We start from the raw sequence: 20,492 nt of genomic DNA on the forward strand, positions 1-20,492 counted from the left end.
TTGTTTTATTGTATATTAGCCTACATATTGATGTTGTTGCAGTGTTATGCATGTTAACTGCTGCTAGATTCAACTCTGAGTGAGATCATTTAATTACAATGAGATGTTTAGCCAGAAACTGGTAAACCTTGGATTCTACAGTGTCATGGGAATGCATGAGCAATCCTTGAGGTTAAAAAGCCACATTTTACTTTGTGACACTTTACCAAGTTCTCAGTTAATTGTGAATGAAGAAAATGAATCAGTTTTCATCTAAAAAGATGCAATCCCATACAGCATATGTGAAAATGAAGACTTTCGATTTATGATACAAGCAGTTGACTTTGTGATCTATTATCCTGCAGAATGTGGGCCTAAGTGCCATATGTTGCTTATCAACAAGCATTTAAGTTCCTCTTAGAGAAGATAAGAAAAAGATACAAGGACACAGAGGGAAGTTGAAACAGCCTAAATGAAAAGTTGTTGTTTCCAGAATGTGTGTCTTAAATAATCCAGGGTTGTGCAACCTTTACTGTATGAAAGAATGTGAAACAAATACACACATGGACAAAATTGTTGGTACCCTTCGGCTAATGAAAGAAAAACTCAAAGTGGTTACAGAAATAATTTGAATCTGACAAAAGTAATAATAAATAAAAATTCTATGAAATTTAACCAATAAAAGTCAGATTTGCTTTTCAACCATAATTCAACAGAATTACTTATGAAAATAAATTCATGAAACAGGCCTGGACAAAAATGATGGTACCGCTAGAAAAGACTGAAAATAATGTGACCAAAGGAACGTTAATCCAAGGTGTGTCCACTAATTAGCATCACAGGTGTCTACAATCTTGTAATCAGTCAGTGGGTCTATATATAGGGCTACAGGTAGTCACTGTGCTGTTTGGTGACATGGCGTGTACCACACTCAACATGGAAAGGAAAGATTTGTCTCAGGAGATTGGAAAGAAAATTATAAGAAAGCATGTTAAAGGTAAAGGCTATAAGACCATCTCTAAGCAGCTTGATGTTCTTGTGATTACAGCTGCACATATTATTCAGAAATTTAAGATCCTTGGGACTGTAGCCAACCTCCCTGGACATGGCCGCAGGAGGAAAATTGATAACAAATCAAAGCAACGGATGATACGAATGCTAACAAAAGAGCCCAGAAAAACTTCTAAAGAGATTAAAGGTGAACATCAAGCTCAAGGAACATCAGTGTCAGATCGCACCATCCATCGTTGTTTGAGCCAAAGTGGACTTAATGGGAGTAGGGCTGCAACTAATGACTATTCTGATGGTCGATTAGTCACGACTATTAAAACGACTAGTCGACCAATCGGATTATGTATCTCATGATTATTATAAATAGATCTTATTTCACTTTCAGCTTTGAAATTTTGCATAAGGTTGTTAAGTAAGTCCGACGTGCCTCCTCTTTAAATGTTCGAGCATTGCAGACATACCTCCGTGGTACACAAGATGCACTTTACCAATCTCACATGTATTTAATTAATTTTGTAAGTTTAACATGAAGTTATTCCAGACTTTTGACATTCTGTGCCGCCATTTTGCTCCCTAGTCCACCCCCATATTTTTCCCCTGGTGGACTTTCTCAGCAGAGATAAAAAAAAATAGAAGACTATGTCTCACTCTGTATCTTTTTCCCCTCTTTGCCCATGTGCATTGTGCAACTCTCAGCAGAGATAGGATTATAAGACGATGTCTCACTCTGTATTTTTTTTTTTTTTTTTTTTTGCCGACAATAGTCGACAGCTAAATTCGTTGTCCACTATTTTTATTGTCAACAACATCAGTGTCAGATCGCACCATCCGTTGTTGTTTGAGCCAAAGTGGACTTAATGGGAGACGACCAAGGAGGACATCATTGTTGAAAACAAATCATAAAAAAGCCAAACTACATGTTGACAAGCCACAAAGCTTCTGGGAGAATATCCTATGGATAGATGAGACAAAAATGGAACTTTTTGCCAAGTCACATCAGCTCTATGTTTACAGACGGAAAAATGAAGCATATCAAGAGAAGAACGCTGTCCCTACTGTGAAACATGGAGGAGGTTCTTTTATGTTCTGGGGCTGCTTTGCTGCATCTGGCACAGGGTGTCTTGAATCTGTGCAGGTACAATGAAATCTCAAGACTATCAAGGGATTCTAGAGAGAAATGTCCTGGCCAGTGTCAGAAAGCTTGGTCTCAGTCGCAAGTCATGGGTCTTGCAACAGGACAATGACCCAAAACACACAGCTAAAAACACCCAAGAATGGCTAAGAGGAAAACATTGGACTATTAAAGTGGCCTTCTATGATCCCTGACCTACATCCTATTGAGCATCTTTGGCAGGAGCTGAACCATGCAGTCTGGAAAAGGCACCCTTCAAACCTGAATCAACTGGAGCAGTTTGCTTATGAGGAGAGGTCCAAAATACCTGCTGAGAGCTGCAGAAGTCTCATTGACAGTTACAGGAATCGTTTGATTGCAGTGATTGCCTCAGGAGGTTGTGCAACAAAATATTAAGTTAAGGGTACCATCGTTTTTGTCCAGGCCTGTTTCATGGGTTTTTTTTTGTTTTGTTTTGTTTTTTATAATTCTGTTGAAGCATGGTTGAAAAGCAATGTCTAACTGCCAATGGTTAAACTTCATAGAATCATTTATTTTTACTTTTGTCAAATTCAAGTTATTTCTGTGACCATTGTGAGTTTTTCTTTCATTAACCGAAGGCTACAAACAATTTTGTCCATAAGGCATGTTTTACAAGTCAGTGAAAGTTATTTGTCCTGTAATGTCCATTTAAAAAGCTTTGTACTTATTGTCTTGACATGTCAGTAGGTCATCACATTAGTAAACATCTTTTGTCAGTTCCAGGATAGGAAAAACCTAATGTGTTAACCAGCTAAGGGTAAGAAATCTGTGCCATGTTTTATTTGTATCAAGTATAAACTGTCAGCCAAAAGTATCTGGAAAAGATCAGCAGATCAGCTTACTGTGTTGTACTAACTAGTCTTGTATTGTACAGCCCTAACTTTTGTATGTTTTTGAAAAAAATCTAAACCAACTGAGTTTTAGGATTAGTTATGTCCCTCTTAAAACAGCCACTTTATGTGGGCTTTCTATGTCTGCTTTTGTTATAATTAATTACATAAACCCAAACAAGAGATTAATTATTAATTTCACTCACTAACAGCATCTTTAAGGAAGCTTTAGTGCTCTGTTCCTGTGGCAAAACAGCAGTACTTAATACCCTTGTTATCTGTCCTCTGTCGTACTCATCCTGATCCCTGTCTTTATATCCTCCCAGATCTGATAACCACTGTGTCAAACTCGATTTAGTCTTCTGTAATATTTTCTCTTATCCAAAGAGATTAGATATGTTCCTGGTTGTAGGCTTAGCTTTGAGTTTCACCTTCAACAGTAGTATGAGGAAATCATCAGTTGTTCATAACGGTCGCCCTGTCACTTTGTTTTGTTTATTAGATTGGATTTGAGCTGTTTCAAGCCTGTGATGGGCTTTATCTTGACAATGCTGTAGGCTTTTCTGTAATGACCCGTTGCTCAGGCTTTTGAATAAATGGCATAGCAGATATCTGAGATACACTCACAGAAAAATAGCAGTAATGATCTTGTTTTTTCAGAGAGTTAAAGGATTATCTAATGGTATTACTGAAAACATCTGTGTAAGCATCATCCTTTGCTCACTGCCTCGCTGTTTGTTCACTTCTGGCAGATGTTCAATAACTGCAGGTTGACTGTCACGGTTTGCTTTTTTTTTCTCTCTCACCTTATGTTCTACGTCGAACAGGTAGCCTTGGATTTCAGTGTAGAAATGACAGTGAGAAGGAGAGCAACATCAAGCAAAAGATATAAAGAGCAAGAGGATGAATGGAGATCATTTAATCCTTCACCCCAGTGCCCCTTTCCAGATTAATTTTTGCAGGGAGAGTACTTAGGATATTGTGCATGTTATATGTGCAGAAAGCTGATTATGGATATCAGATTTGGTGCCGTTACCAACCCGATTTGTGCATTTGTTTTAGTTTTTCCTCTTCTTCTCGCCACCATCTTTATGTTCACCTTTGCTCTACATGCAACCCCATCTCTATACACAGATAACACTCCTGCTTCTCTCCCATTTTGCTTTTCAACTTGAATGTTCTTTTGTTTTACAGCTGTAAACAATACTATTTATTTCACTGGACTTTAATTTAACTCCTCTTGCTTTGATTTAACCCCACCCCTCCCCCTCACCCCGCACTTACCTAAACTGAATTCATTTGAGGAAATAATGTTGGTTCATCTGTGCAGATCTGCTCTACCTTTGGGAGAGGCCTCTTTTCCTTGGCCAATCTGTTCTTCCCCTGCCAAAGCCCACTCACAGACACACAGTGGGCTGATGGGGGACTGATATCTGAAATGTAATGGAATAAAAGATGAGCTTTTTCCAGATGCAGGAAATAATTCACACATGTTTTGTGCAGAGGGATTTTGTGTACTTGTGTGCATTCACATGTGTATATGTGGGTGTTTGAGCACGGATGGCTTGATGTTGGATGCAAACACACAGTATACGCTCATTTGAGCTGTCTGCTTCCTGTGGCTGCTGAACAAAAGCAGTGTTCCTGCACCTGTACCCACCTCAATGACCTGCTTGTCACTTTGTTTCCTGTGAGGCCAGTCTACTACCTCTTTTTTTTTTTTTTTTTTTTTTTTACTAGATTTGAGTTGTACAAGTCATGCTGGCAACACAGTCATATGAACATAAAATATTGTTGAGTATACTGCAGCTTTTTTGTGACTGCTACAGTTGGGAGAGAAAGAGACTATTCTTTCAGGAATAAGTGCAGTTCTTTAACCTCTATCATTATTTTCAGCAGTGTCAGGTATAAACAAATGTGCATGCAATCAAAAAAGAACACCTGCCACCTAACCCTTTGTACCTCTATTTATTTAGTTTCCTCTTGCTTCACAGTTATTTATAATTTCATTCAGAAGTTTAAGGAAAAAAAAAAAACGTGAAAAATACTAATGTTGAAAGAGAAGTTCTTTGACCCATTCTTGCTCCACACTAACCATGTTTTGGAGTCTTAAATACTAAATATTCATGAGTTTAAACTCCATAAAGGACTAATTTCTAAATTAAATGTCTGTGCTTACTTTCCACAGAAAGTAAAGTAGTTAGGCCATGAACAAAGGGTGAGCTGGAGTACTCTAAGAGATAAAAATACAAAAAGACCTCCCATGTTTTTCTAAAAACCTTTGCTTAACCTGAATGGAAGCCATTAAGGTTAAGGAAAGATGATAGAGCGGGGGCATTTGATGGATTTAGAAGGTAAACAGTGCAACAATGATTCAGTCCCTCTTTTACTCAGCTGTGAGATGGGTTCACAGTAGTTAAATTACAGCTGTTTAAAAGATATTCTACAAAACCACAGTGCAAGCCCTAATACCGACTTACGTTGTTTCACAGAGGCAAACATATAAATATAACATATAAAGTTTGACTTTGTCACCTTGGTTCGTATTTTTTAAAGGAAAGATGAAAGACAACACTACTGTGTGTGTAAATGTGTATATATATATATATATGTGTGTATGTGTATATATGTATATATATATATGTATATGTATATGTATGTATATATATATATATATATGTATATGTATATGTATGTATATATATATATATATATATATATATATATATATATATATATATATATATATATATATGTATATATATGATTGTACTGTCAATGGTTGCTCATCAGATTGATGTCCTCAAATAAATCTGCATGAATACAAATAAACAGGACTTTATGTGAATAATTAGTGGTAATTCTGAACATTGTGGGTGCAGTGAAGTATGGGACAGCATTTTCTCACTTTTTTGTAAATAATGGATAGTCCTGTGTTTTCAATGCTGAAGGACATAATGAGAGTACATACATACATACATACAGTACATACATAAAAAACAGCCACATCCTTAGACAGCTAAATTAACAGTTTTACGCTGTCACAGTTTTGACCTTTCACAGTTATATTTTGTTGTAATAATTATTATAAAATACAAGTGTGTTGGATGTAACAATGTTGCCTTCTTTTAGGTTTATATTTTAAATCCAGTGATATACATCTTTCCTTTACAGCAATGTGCCTTCAAGCCTAAATTCATTCACTAACATGTTTTGACTTGTTTGTTCAGTATGAACAAAAATGCTAGAAATTATACAAAAGATACAAATACGTTGTTGAATGATTTTTGACATTTACTATTAAGAGTTGTTTATTAAACTCATTCTGTTTTCTGAACGTATTATAACAAACATTAGTTACTCAGTATTGAGATGCATTGTTTACTAAGTTCATAGCTTAAGGAAACCTTATTGAGACATCAGTTTTGATATTATACTAATGGCTGTGAGCATCAAAACCATTTCCAATTAGAACTAACTAATCAGAATAGCTCTGCAGATCTTATAGGAACTTATACACCTCATATCCTAAAGAACTGCAAGAGGAGCTACAGGAATAACTTTAGAAATGCATCCCTGGTGATGGATGTATATATATATATATATATATATATATATATATTTAGATAGATAGATAGATAGATAGATAACCAATCATTTGTGTTTGCTTCTTATCTTCCTGCTTCAGCTAACATGACTAAATGTTTTCACCGATGCTGTACTAATGTCTGAAGTGTAAAAAGAGTTGCATTTTAACAGCTGCTGATTTAATTTAAGAAGTAGCTTCATCCATCTGGTTGTATTCTTTATATTTAATGAGAGTACTTGCTGAATAAAACAACATACAAATGTAGTTTTAATGCATGTTATTACTCATTTCTATAGATAACTTCAAACTTACCCATGATATAATATGTGTGGCTGGCATTAATACAGCACAATGCAATACACTGCACTATGAAAAATACAGATTTTCATAGCGGCTTTTATTCTTTGTTTGTTTTATTTCAACACAGAACACCACAATTATAATAAAAACTCCCATACAACACATATTAAAAAGCATATAATAAATACAGGAAAATACATTAACATTGTAAAATAAATGTAATATTTTAAAGCTCTATTAGCTCATGCAAAGATACCTGAGGATGCAGTATATGTGACAATATATTATACAGGAACGTGGTCCATATAAAAAGTATTCAGCAACAGTCTGTTAAACTTTTCTAAATTTGGCGCTATATTTCCATTGTTGCTGGCAGGATGTGTTGTGTTTGTGGTGGTTTAGGTTTGGCTGCTGGTTGCCTTAACGCAGTCTGAGCCTGGAACTATAAGAGATACATAATGATTGTCAGATTTGAACAGCTGAATTGTGCAAGTCTGGCAGCATGGCTATATCACTACACACGTGGACAAGATTGTTGGTACCCTTCGGTTAATGAAGGAAAAACTAACAATGGTTACAGAAATAACTTGAATCTGACAAAAGTAATAATAAATAAAAATTCTATGAAATTTAACCAATGGAAGTCAGACATTGCTTATAAAATAAACTCATTAAACAGGCCTGGACAAAAATGGTGGTACCACTAGAAAAGACTGAAAATAATGTGACCAAAGAGACATGTTAATCCAAGGTGTGTCCACTAATTAGCATCACAGGTGTCTACAATCTTGTAATCAGTCAGTGGGCCTATATATAGGGCTACAGGTAGTCACTGTGCTGTTTGGTGATATGGTGGGTAACACACTCAACATGAAAAGGAAAGAGTTGTCTCAGGAGATTGGAAAGAAAATTATAAGAAAGCATGTTAAAAGGTAAAGGCTATAAGACCATCTCCAAGCAGCTTGATGTTCCTGTGACTACAGCTGCACATATTATTTGGAAATTTAAGATCCATGAGACTGTAGCCAACCTTCCTGGATGTGGCCGCAGGAGGAAAATTGATGACAAATCAAAGCAACGGATGATACGAATGCTAACAAAAGAGCCCAGAAAAACTTCTAAAGAGATTAAAGGTGAACTTCAAGCTCAAGGAACATCAGTGTCAGATCGCACCATCCATCGTTGTTTGAGCCAAAGTGGACTTAATGGGAGACGACCAAGGAGGACACCATTGTTGAAAACAAATCATAAAAAAGCCGAACTACATGTTGACAAGCCACAAAGCTTCTGGGAGAATGTCCTATGGACAGATGAGACAAAAATGGAACTTTTTACCAAGTCACATCAGCTCTATGTTTACAGGTGGAAAAATGAAGCATATGAAGAGAAGAACACCGTCCCTGCTGTTGAACATGGAGGAGGCTCTGTCATGTTCTGGGGCTGCTTTGCTGCATCTGGCACAAGGTGTCTTGAATCTGTGCAGGGTACAATGAAATCTCAGGACTATCAAGGGATTCTAGAGAGAAATGTGCTGGCCAGTGTCAGAAAGCTTGTTCTCAGTCGCAAGTCATGGGTCTTGCAACAGGACAATGACCCAAAACACACAGCTAAAAACACCCAAGAATGGCTAAGAGGAAAACACTGGACTATTAAAGTGGCCTTCTATGATCCCTGACCTACATCCTATTGAGCATCTTTGGCAGGAGCTGAACCATGCAGTCTGGAAAAGGCACCCTTCAAACCTGAATCAACTGGAGCAGTTTGCTTATGAGGAGAGGTCCAAAATACCTGCTGAGAGCTGCAGAAGTCTCATTGACGATTACAGGAATCGTTTGATTGCAGTGATTGCCTCAGGAGGTTGTGCAACAAAATATTAAGTTAAGGGTACCATCGTTTTTGTCCAGGCCCGTTTCATGAATTTGAAATATTCTGTTGAAGCATAGTTGAAAAGCAATGTCTGACTTTCATTGGTTAAATTTCATAGAACTTTTTTTTATTACTTATGTCAGATTCAAGTTATTTCTGTCACCATTGTGAGTTTTTCTTTCATCAATGCAAGGGTACCAACAATTTTGTCCTCGTCTGCATGACCTTCCACTTCATTTTAAGAATTCCATGTTTTTGAGCCCAAAAAAAAAAAAAAAACAACAGCTTTTCAGTGTTAATCCTTTGAATTCCCTTCGCATTGTGTGTGGAAACATTTCACTTTCACTATTAAACATAGCCCTGAGTTATATTGTTGTTTTTCTTCCAGTTGATTTCATTAAACGTTTAAGTCATCGCCGATCACGATCATTCAGGATATTGTCTGACCACATTTCTTTCTGGAAGGTGATGGTTCCCCACTATCCTCCCAGTTTTGTATAATATGCTTGACATTTCTTAACCCAATTTTAGTATTTTCTGCAATCTCCTTAAATATTTTCTCTGCTTGATGCATGCCAATGATTTGATACTTTTTAAACAGACTAACATCAGTCCAACGACCACAACAATTATCTATTCCAGATGGTTATTTAAGAAATGAGAAGCTACTCATTGCATCAGTTCAGGTTAAATAACCTGTTGCCAGTTGAAAGATAATTGTCCAGTAATTATCTAATAGGACGCCCGTACCTATTTGCTTTGTTAAATCCAGGTGGTGACTTTTTTATTTATTTTTGTTTTGGCCAGTGTACATTTACAATGTTATTGTGTACATTCTGTTATGTTCTAAATAATAGGTGATTATCTCTTAAGGAAATTTGCCCTGAATTAAATTAATTTTATACAGTAACACGCATCATCTATTTTTATTTTCAGCTACAATTGTAAGCCATTTGAAATCATTACACTTTCAAACTATGTGGTCTAAGAGTGAAAATAAGTGTTCAGACTGAAAAATATGGCAATCCCCCATAACACAAAATGCTTTAACCTTAAATCAAATGTTTTTCAGACAAAAGAGAGACTATTAGTTTAAGCTAGTTTAGTTATTTCCATCAAGAAATAAGTGCTGTGTATAACAGAGTGGCTTTGTGTGCTAAAAAGAACAGTTCAGAGACAGGAGAAATTTTTCATTATTTTTTTTATCTTCTGCAATTTCTGTAAGCTGGATGGTATTATTGCCAAACGGTTCCTCTTTTACACTGGCATCTGAAGAAGCTTTCTCCCAAAATCAAATGAATGATGTCGTCTCCAGACTACAGAGCAGAAAAATTATTTTGCTTTTATGTTTACCCTGCAACACTAAGACAGTAATGTAGCTAAGTGAGACGCTGTTTATATAAAAAGTGGCTACTTAACCTGTTGATACAATTAGATGGTAATAAATCTACATCCTGTGTGTGAGTATGCTCTCAAGCTGGTGTGTGTCTCTGTTGATATATTTTCTTGTCTGGTTGTGGACTTGCAGCACAGTAGGTTTTCGAGATAGGATTTAAATCAGCTGGCAATTTCTCACACATATTGAACTGTATGCTGAAGAGCTAATTAACAAGGGCTGTTTTCTAGTTCACAAGCTCCTCTGACATCTTAATTAGATCTTAATGACATTTCAGTTGGAATGGTTGAACTGAGTACATTGTGATGGGGTTAAACCAGAGCTGATATACAGAAAGAAATGGCAAAACGACTGACTCAAGAGACAAGTGTATGCAGGAATGGAGAGAGGGACTATTATAGAGATGGATAGTGAAAAATATGTAAATGAGGATGGATAGAGGATAGTCACGTACTATATCCTATGTTAAAATAGTATTGGTTTTGATTAACATTGATAAAGCTTTCTCTTTCTCTCATCTTCTCCCTGAGATAATTTCACTCTCTCAGCCTTTTTGCCTCTTTTCCTCTTTCCCAGTGGGATGTGGGACTATACATTGCCCTGTAATTACTCTGCCCATGTCCCAGCAGAATCACACCTCTTATATCGGCCTCTTAATCGGATTCTTAGCATTTATTACCATAAAATTTCATCCTGAAAATAACTAGATATGTCTTCCATTGCCAGTGGAGGTAGTGTGATAATGATGTTCTGGCAGATAGATGGCTGATTAGATACAATATTCTCTTGTAGTGCTATGTTTTTGCATTGTAGATGGTTCTGCGTGGTCTACAGTGGATTGCAGGGAATAGTCCCCCCCCCCCCCCCCCCCCCCCCCCCCCCCCCCCCCCCCCCCCTTCCCCTGTGGTGGGCAGGGTGTGTATTTTTAGCTGAGAGGTTGATGCACGTTTATGCAACTCCAAAAAAAGTCAGCAGACTGCAATGAAAGAACAATAGGCTGCAGAGAAAGTCCACAGATCTCAGACTGTCCCCATCATTACATTTTTTCAGTTACCCATCATTACCCATCTGATGTTTTCTCTCAGTACAATACATGCGTATGCTGACAAAACTGCAACCTTGACATGGGAAGGGATAATTGATTTAAAGTATCAAAGGCACATATTAAATTCCCAGAGAAGTTGCACTGTCTGTGTTCCTGGGCTCAGCTGGCTCTTCTCTTAAGAGCGGCCATTAGAGGAGATGGCTATACAAAAGCAGAGCAAACAAGGGGACAGTCACGAGAAGCCCAGAGAGAGCCCAACCTCAAGATTACATCAGAGTAAACAATGAAGAGAAGGCTAAATAGAAACTTTGAAGCCCCATACAGAGGACAGAGCAAGTAACAAACAGGGTGGATGTAGGCTGAAAGATTGGATAGCAGGAGACACATTACTAAGATTCTGTCAGTTACAGATGCTGTTCTGTGTGCAGCCTTGTCTGTTTATCACCTTCCTCTTCTCTTCCCAAAACCTCTGTCTCGACTGTGTTGCCTAAATCTGTCACAATACAGTCACAGATTTCTGGCATGAACCACCTTTTATGACCATCTCCATGTCTATCCATCTTTTCTGTAGTGCTTCATTTGTGTTTTTTAATCAGCCTCAATCGGTTTACTTTGCTTTTTTCCAGAAAAGGATGATAAAAGAGGTTGTTTTTAGTAGGTCTTTCAACAGTTCTTTCTAAAAAAAAAAAAAAAATGCAGGTCCTCAGATGCTTTTATAATTTTTTTCTAGTTTTCCTCACAAGAAAGCTAAGATTGTGTCCTCTATTACTGCAAAGTGGAACATTTGGTCCACATGATCTGTGATACACTTTCACAACCTACTTGTGGTGTAAAGCAATTCTGAATGGCTTATTTTCGTGATGCAAACACTTAACTGTTGCTGAGACTGTTTTTCTACTGTTCCCAGGCAGATGTGCAGTAAATCCAGGCCACATATAGACTGAGAAAGGCCCCTGCAAATAATCTAATGTCTGCCTTCTCTTGCCTATTCCCAACTGTATAGCATCCTTCCTTTGACCAGGCTTAATGATGACCTGTTAACCCTTGTCTAGCAAGGTTTTGACAATCAGACAGGTTATTCTGCATTCTAACCATTCATTGCTTTTCATATCAGGCAGAAGGAGAGCAGTGAGTCAGTCTGACATCCTGTGAGTCAGTCATTGACTAGCAACTTTGTCAGATACTACAGTATATACTCTCCTCTGTCTGCTGCCAAGGTATAAGAATCGATTCTACTCAGCGCTCTTATAATCACGTTGTGCCTAGCATGCTACATGTATTGATCACTGTGGTAAGAATCAAAACGTGGTGCTTATGGTCTGTGACTGTGCTTATTATCCCCTCTGTGTTCTTACATCCCAGGTTCACGGAGGCAGATACCATTGTGATGGGGGATGTGACGTATGGGGCCTGCTGTGTGGACGACTTCACCGCTCAAGCCCTGGGAGCCGATTTTATGGTGCACTATGGCCACAGTTGTCTCAGTGAGTTTCTTATCCCTCTGTAAACATATTTGCCCTTTTCTCCTTCGCTATGAATGCAGATTGCACCTCAAAGAGCAACATTAAGGGAACATGCATCAAGGACTCCCACCTACTGAGAGTGGGCTGCATAATAAAGAAGCATCAACAAAGACAGAAAGGCAAACTGACAGATGGAGCTATCGATGAACGGAAAATGTAACTAGTTAGTGCAATCTGCCAGCTCTTATATGGAAAGAATATCAGACCTTTGGAGCCTGCACACACACATTTATCCAGCAGATCGATGAGGAACATGCATTAGAGCTGTCCTTTGAAAACCTCAAGCAGTTCTTGAGAACCTTCACCCTCGCCCCCGCTGTCTGTCTCTCGCTGAACATTGGAGGAAATGTTAAATCAATAGTTTTGATATATTTCTGCTAGAACAGCCTCACCTCTTCCAAATATCAGAAATGACCAATAGAATTTTAATAAAGCTAAAAAACTGTCTCTTTGTTTGTTTGTAAACTCTTGTTTGTCTTGGCACATTACTTATTTGTTAATCATGGAGGAATTATGTGAGTGGAGGCTTGTATGTTTACTGAAGAGATAGGATGTGTACTCATTTCCATTTATACTCAAGGGAACTCCGTAAACCCAAAGAAGGTAGTAAAGACTTTAGGGGTTTTGAAGTCAGATCAGACATTACATGATGAAAGAAATTTTCAAAGAAATCAAACTACACCCAGATTCTCATGGAATCCCTTCATATAGGTGCAACTATACGTGATCCCGGCCTTGATCACTCAGTCATGCAGACATATCGGCACTGTTTCCTAAGATGTCAACCACCTGCAGAAGATAAAAGGCTCATTGTTTTGACTCAGTCTCAGTCATTATCTCATCTGCATTCTTTTTATCATCTCTGCAATTTTCGTTTTTGAGTATTCGTTTTGATGATTGGTTTATTATCCTCAAGAACCTCCTTTTTCTCCACCATTATATGGGTTAATTCCAGTCATGGTTTAATCATTTGATATTGACTTTTAAACTATCCAAGAGACTGAACCCCAAAAAATTTATCTCTGTTCATCAAAACTGCATATTTAAATATTTTTTTCCTTCAAGAAAAATTATGTATTCACTGCTTAAAATTGCTCGGGTGTAACTCTACACCTTTACTTCATTTAGTATGCACTGATCTATGAATATGCAGATTGGGCCCCACCTCCATCTCCACCACTTGCCTGCAGCTAAAGCTCATTTGCTCACCTTCGACTCTGCTCCAGTACTGTATAACTACAATACTACAGTAATCCAAGCGAGTTGCAATATTGGAGTAATTCAACTCTACATGTTTGAAGTAGAAACCGATTCAGAAAAAAAGGTAATTTTATTAGCATGGTAATGTATTTTAAACTGCCTGTAAGGCCCAAACAAAAATCAAATTAAAGTGGCACCTTGACTTAACTAAACAAACAGGTACAATCCTCCTGTTGGATAATTACTGCATGGGCGATTATCTTTTGGCTGGCAACAACTTATTTAACACGTTTGGGATTATTCACTGATCCCGAATGGTCGTGATCGGCGATCACTTAAATGTTTGGTGAAATCAGATGGAAGAAAAACAACAGTAGAACTCGGGCTGTGTTTAATAGTGACAGTAAGAACATTTCCACATGAACAATGTGAAGGGAACTCAAGGGATTGGAACTGAACAGCCATTCACAACAGCCTGATTAGATTAAATTTAATTATGATTAAATGCCATTTGATTAGATATTGGTTCATTTACAGATATTTATGTAACACCTTTTTTTATTAAAGACATTTTCAGATAACTATTTTTATAAAACACTGAGCCCATTTACATGCCCATCAAATCTGATTTCTGGGAGTAATCAGGTAATTGCAATAATGTAATCTACAGGCACTTATGAAATATCATTTTCGAAAAATTGTTTTCTACATTTTTCGGTCAGTGTTTCCTCCAATTTCATATCCAGAAATGCTGTGGGGAAACAAAACACTCAGGACAGAAAAAAAGTTAAACTTTTTAAATAACCTGATGAAACTGTTTCATTCTGTGAAGTTGCTCTAAATATTCTTGAAGTTCAGATAACTTAACAATAATAAAACTTACAAAGAAAAATGGATCAATTTTAGGCCATAGTACGACAGAAATCACTACATTGATGGTACATTTAGCTGCCATCATTTGCATGTTCCTGTGATGAACTTGTCCCTCTCGGCATAACACCGGAGCAGGAGAAATACCTTTTACTGGAGCAAGTGTATAAATCTTCACTCTCCTGGGAGAATAATAACAACCTTCATATTTTTGTCTGATTTTCAGCTGGTTGACTTATTTTCTGTACTCTGTGTCAATAGGTAACTTTGCATCTGAGCAGACAAGAAATGAATGCGGAGTTCCCCAAGGTTCCATCCTGGGGCCTCTTTTGTTTAACATCTACATGCTCCCACTGGCACAGGTCATAAAGAAAAACAAAATTAGTTACCATAGCTACGCAGATGACACACATATATATATATTACAATGTCACCAGGAGACCGAGGCCCCATACAGGCTCTTGGTAAATGTATTGAGGAGATTAATGTCTGGGTGTGCCTGAACTTTCTACAGTTAAACAAAAACAAAACTGAGGCGATTGTCTTTGGAGCAAAAGAAAAACGATTAAAGGTCATCACAGAGCTTCAGTTTATACGCCTAAAAAACACCAACCAGGCCATAAATTTGGGTGTATTGATGGACACCCAGACCTTAACTTTGAGAAACACATTAAGGGAATCACAATGTCAGCCTACTATTACCTTAAGAATAGATCATAACACTATGAATGTTCAAATTCAAAGTGCAATTGCATCAATACAATATATTGGTAAAAATGAATGCAGCACTAGATAGAAATAAATATCATTAAGCTTAAGCCTATAGAAACAATACCACAGCAAAAAGTTGCCATAGTCAAAGCTAAAGGCAGTCCAATGAAATATTTAGTGGTAACTTTTTCTTTGGCCAGACAATGCATGTGTTTCCCTCTACAATGTAAGAAATGTAACTGAGGACTTCCGGTGGCGCCATGAGAGGAGAAGCAGCCTGATTTTTCTGCTCTGGAGGAAGACTCTAAAATTAGCCGAAATCTACAGAATCGCACATATTTCATTATAAACCTGCGGTATGCTATACTAAAAATGTCTACTCTTAAAAAAGAAGTTGAAAAGAAAAGCAGAGCTACTAAAAAAGAAGAAACTCGTGTCGAAGCGGCCATGGACGTGAGCGAACCTAAAAAAGACAATATGGCGACACTGCTCACAGAGATACAACAACTGAGAAAGGAGCACACCGATGCCTCCAACAACACAAAAGCTGCACTGTCCAGGGTAGAAACATCCCTAAGTGATGTACTTGAGCGAACGACTAAACTTGAACAGCAAATCGACGACACTAATCAGAGGGTGAGCGATGTGGAAGACCAACTACTCCGCCATGACCGCGTTATACGCTATCTGTTTCAAAGAGAAGCCAAACTCTCAGCCAAATGTGAGGACCTCGAATCAAGAGCAAGGCGCAATAACCTGCGCATTTACGGGATACAAGAGGGAAAGGAGAAAAATGACATGATTATGTTCATAACCGACATGTTACACACTTCACTCAAACTACCACAGGATATGGATCTCTGTGTGGAGAGGGCGCACCGGTCATTGACTACGAAACTTAAAGACTCGGCGCCACCACGATCAATCATTGTAAGATTTTCTAACTACAGAGTGAAAGAAAAAATAATTCAAATGGCCTGGAAAAGTCGTGATATTACGTACCAAGGCCAGAAGGTATATTTTGACCAGGACTACACTGCGGACATACAGAGAAAACGTAAACTAGTGCGAGACGTGATTAAGCAACTTAAGTGAAGAACGTGAGAGCCGTATCGCCTTTCCCTGCTCAGCTGAAGATTTACCTGGATTCTGGAGTGAAGACGTTCTCTACTCTCACAAGAGTGGCGCCAACTCTTGCGGAGATGGGAATACACTACAAGGTGAATGAGCTTGAGAACTGCCGTGACGAACTGTTGCACAACACCTGGACTACAGCGTCCGGAGAAGCTGGAGAAACAGCGCTGAGCGTCGCGGACATGCAGGCACTCATACGAGGTGATAAATAAAGGAAAACTTTCAAGAAGTAAGTGGACAGATATAATCAAACTGTGCTTATGACATAGATGCTAAGATATGTGTATAAGGCTAGTACAAATACATATGTAACATTCTTGACGTTAAAAGAGGACTTTCTCCTGTAATGGGGAGATCAAGATGACTTTTTTTGTTGGGTTTCATTTGCTTTATTTTGGTTTTTGCAAAGGCAACCCCGGGAGCAATTTTTTGCTGTCCAACAGTTGCTATTACACGGAGTGTGTCCGAGGAAGGGTTTTTGTCATGCCCCTTCGTTTCCATAGTGACCATCCTTAAGGTCGTTTGTTTGTTTACTTCATTGTTTGGAAGTCTGTTTAATGTTCTGTTCGAGTGTGTTCTACGGGTAAAAATTATTTTGAACATTCTAATACATGTGCAGTCACACTTTGAGAGGTACATGCTATGCAATAGTTATATTGTCTGCAAGGTAACCATTATGAGAAAGGTACCCCTTAACAAGCTTGTAACATAAATATGGAAAAATTAACAATTGTTACATACAATGTCCACGGCTTAAATCATCCTATAAAAAGGAGGAAGATTCTTAGCCAGCTAAAGAAAATGCATTGCTCCCTTGCTTTATTACAAGAAACTCATTTAAATGAGTTAGAACATAAAAAACTAAGAAGGGAATGGGTAAATCAAACATACAGTGCATCATTTGGAAATAAAGGAGGTGTAGCCATTCTGATTAATAAGTCATTGGCTTTCTGCACAGAAAAAGTCATTCAGGATAAAATGGGGAGATATGTGCTGGTAGTAGGTCGTCTATGGGAGGAGGAAATATCTATTATGAACCTGTATGCTCCTAATGAGTGTGATGAAAACTTCTTTAAAGAAATAGCAAATGTAATTGCAGAAAATGCTAAAGGGATAATAATAGTTGGAGGAGATTTTAATGCAGTTCAGGATAGTAAAATAGACAGGACACCAGCAGAAGGAGGGGCACAAAGTAGGAAAACTAAAATACTCAATAATATGATAACAGAACTTGGACTGGGGGATCCGTGGAGGTTTCGAAACCCAAGTATGAAAGACTTCACGTTTTTCTCAAATGTCCATAATAGTTATTCAAGGATAGACTTTTTCTGCGTCTCTCAACAACATATGCATAAAGTGATTGATTGTCGTATAGAAACAATTACACTTAGTGACCATGCCCCTGTTATTCTACACTTGGACTTATGTAAGGACACTTTCTTTAAATATTGGAGACTAAATGTATCACTACTTACTAATGCAGTAGTGGTCCAGGAATTAAAACAAAGTCTGATAGAATACTTTGAGATAAACGATAATGGAAATGTCACCCCACCTATTTTGTGGAGTGGAGCTAAAGCAGTATTAAGAGGGAAAATTATACAGATATCATCCAGACTAAAGAAACTGCGCTTGGAGGATCAAACAAGACTTGAAAACAAAATAAAATTATTAGAAATTGAACATAAACAAACAGGAGCAAATGACATATTGGCAGAGTTAAAAGAGGTTAGGAAATAGTTAGATAAGATCCTCACCTACAAAACTGAGGGGGCTTTGAGATTTTCTAAACAGAAATATTATGAGATGGGTAATAGAGCCAGTCGTCTGTTGGCTTTCCAGCTTCGAAAAGCACAATCTGACAGAACAGTACATAAAATAATGGATCCCATACTTAAAACAACTCTATATCACCCTAAAGAAATAGCCAATGCTTTTGCATCTTTTTATAGAAACCTATATGAGGAGCCAAATCCAATGAATGATGGACTAAAAAATCAAATGGGTACATTTCTCACAAGTTTGGGTTTGCCCGTTCTGTCTGAAAAAGAAGCATCTGGTATGATTTCAAATATAACAGAGACTGAAATACGAGAGGCAGTTAAAAAACTTAAGAACAATAAATCCCCAGGGACTGATGGACTCCCTGGGGAATATTACAAATGCTTTTTAGAAATCCTACTACCGATATTGACTAGAGTCTTTAACTACACACTTAAAAAGGGTGAACTGCCGAGTTCTTGGTCAGAGGCCATCATTTCAGTTATCTATAAAGAAGGGAAAGATGCAACCCTTTGTGAAGGATATAGACCAATTAGCTTGTTATGCACAGACCTAAAACTTTTAACCAGTATTTTAGCCAAAAGGATACAGAAACACATTACAAAACTCATTCACCCGGATCAGACGGGATTTATTCCAAACCGGCATAGTGCTAATAATATAAGGAGAACTTTGAATGTTATTACCCAGGCCAAAAGAAATAAACACGACTCCATGTTAATTAGTTTTGATGCTCAGAAAGCATTTGATACAGTTAATTGGCATTTTTTATATAATACATTGTTAACTATGGGCTTTCATCCACAATTTGTTGAATGGATAAAAATAATATACACAAATCCTAAATCATGTGTCAGGGTTAATGGATGTTGTTCTGAGTTCTTTTATCTTGAGAGAGGTGTTCGTCAGGGTGACTGCCTTAGTCCCTTACTCTTCGCTATAAATATCGAACCTTTGGCAGCATCAATCAGAATGAATAATGACATTAAAGGTATTAGGGATAAAAATAAGAAGGAACACAAGATTTCACTTTTTGCGGATGACATTCTCACATACATCAGTAACCCTGCTACATCTGTACCTTCACTTATAGAAACCTTAGAAGAATATGGCAAACTCTCCGGCTATCAAATTAATCAATCAAAATCAGAAGCATTGTTATTAAATGGCAATTTACCCACGGATTTAACTGGTAGATTTAAACTTCGAATGACTAATCAGGGATTCAGATATCTGAGAATTATTGTGACCCCTCTGACATCACAGCTGTTTAAAGCTAATTATGGGAAGTTAATGGATGAGCTTAAAAAAGATCTTGCAAGATGAGAAATTCTACCTCTTTCACTTACAGGAAGAATAGAAACTATAAGAATGAACATCCTACTGAGATTGCTCTTTCTCTTCCAATCCTTACCTATAAAAATCCCCATGTCCACATTCACTATACTTAACAAATGGCTCTCAAAATTTATTTGGCAAAACAAACGTCCGAGAATTAGATTGAAATCTCTTATGTGTCCTAAAGAGCTGGGGGGACTGAATATACCAAACTTGGAAAATTATTACTGGGCTGCTCAACTTAGGTCAATGATCACATGGATTCGCCAGGATGAAGATGCAATTTGGTATAAGATGGAACAGGGTGATTGCCAAGAAACATTCCTTGATACTCTACCATTTGTAAACCAAGATACATGGTCCAAGAATAAAATTAATAATGAGTGGGTTAAAACTACTCTATCAATTTGGTTAATAATCAGAAAGACACTGAAACTCCCAAGCTCTTTATGTAGAATAATCCAAATTAATCACAATGCTGAATTTCTTCCCGCTTCTGGATTTAATAATTGGATTGAAAACGGCTTAATTCTATTAGGTCAGATGTTTGAAGATGGATATCTAATGTCTTTTCAGCAACTTAAACAAAAATATAATATCCCAACTCACGACTTCTTTAAATATCTGCAAGTGAGACATTATTTACATAAACATAAGGGCTGGAACACTTTACAGAGGCAACCCTCTAACATGGAGCAATTTTTCTCTCTCAGTAATAAAGGGGACAATAACTACTAGGTACGTATCTCATATTTTTTAAAATAC

The 20,492-nt window shown here is 37.4% G+C and overlaps 1 protein-coding gene across 1 annotated transcript in view; it reads left to right on the plus strand.

Moving 5' to 3' along the window:
• The window catches only part of dph1 (diphthamide biosynthesis 1), a 74,310-nt gene that overhangs the window by 27,578 nt on the left and 26,240 nt on the right, over positions 1-20,492 (plus strand). Inside the window, exon 4 of the mRNA XM_041995337.1 lies at positions 12,532-12,653. Within this exon, the coding sequence (XP_041851271.1) occupies positions 12,532-12,653 (122 nt within the window). The remainder of the gene's footprint in view (positions 1-12,531; positions 12,654-20,492) is intronic.

This window comes from Melanotaenia boesemani, chromosome 9 (genome assembly GCF_017639745.1).
Source record: "Melanotaenia boesemani isolate fMelBoe1 chromosome 9, fMelBoe1.pri, whole genome shotgun sequence".
Taxonomy (NCBI): domain Eukaryota; kingdom Metazoa; phylum Chordata; class Actinopteri; order Atheriniformes; family Melanotaeniidae; genus Melanotaenia; species Melanotaenia boesemani.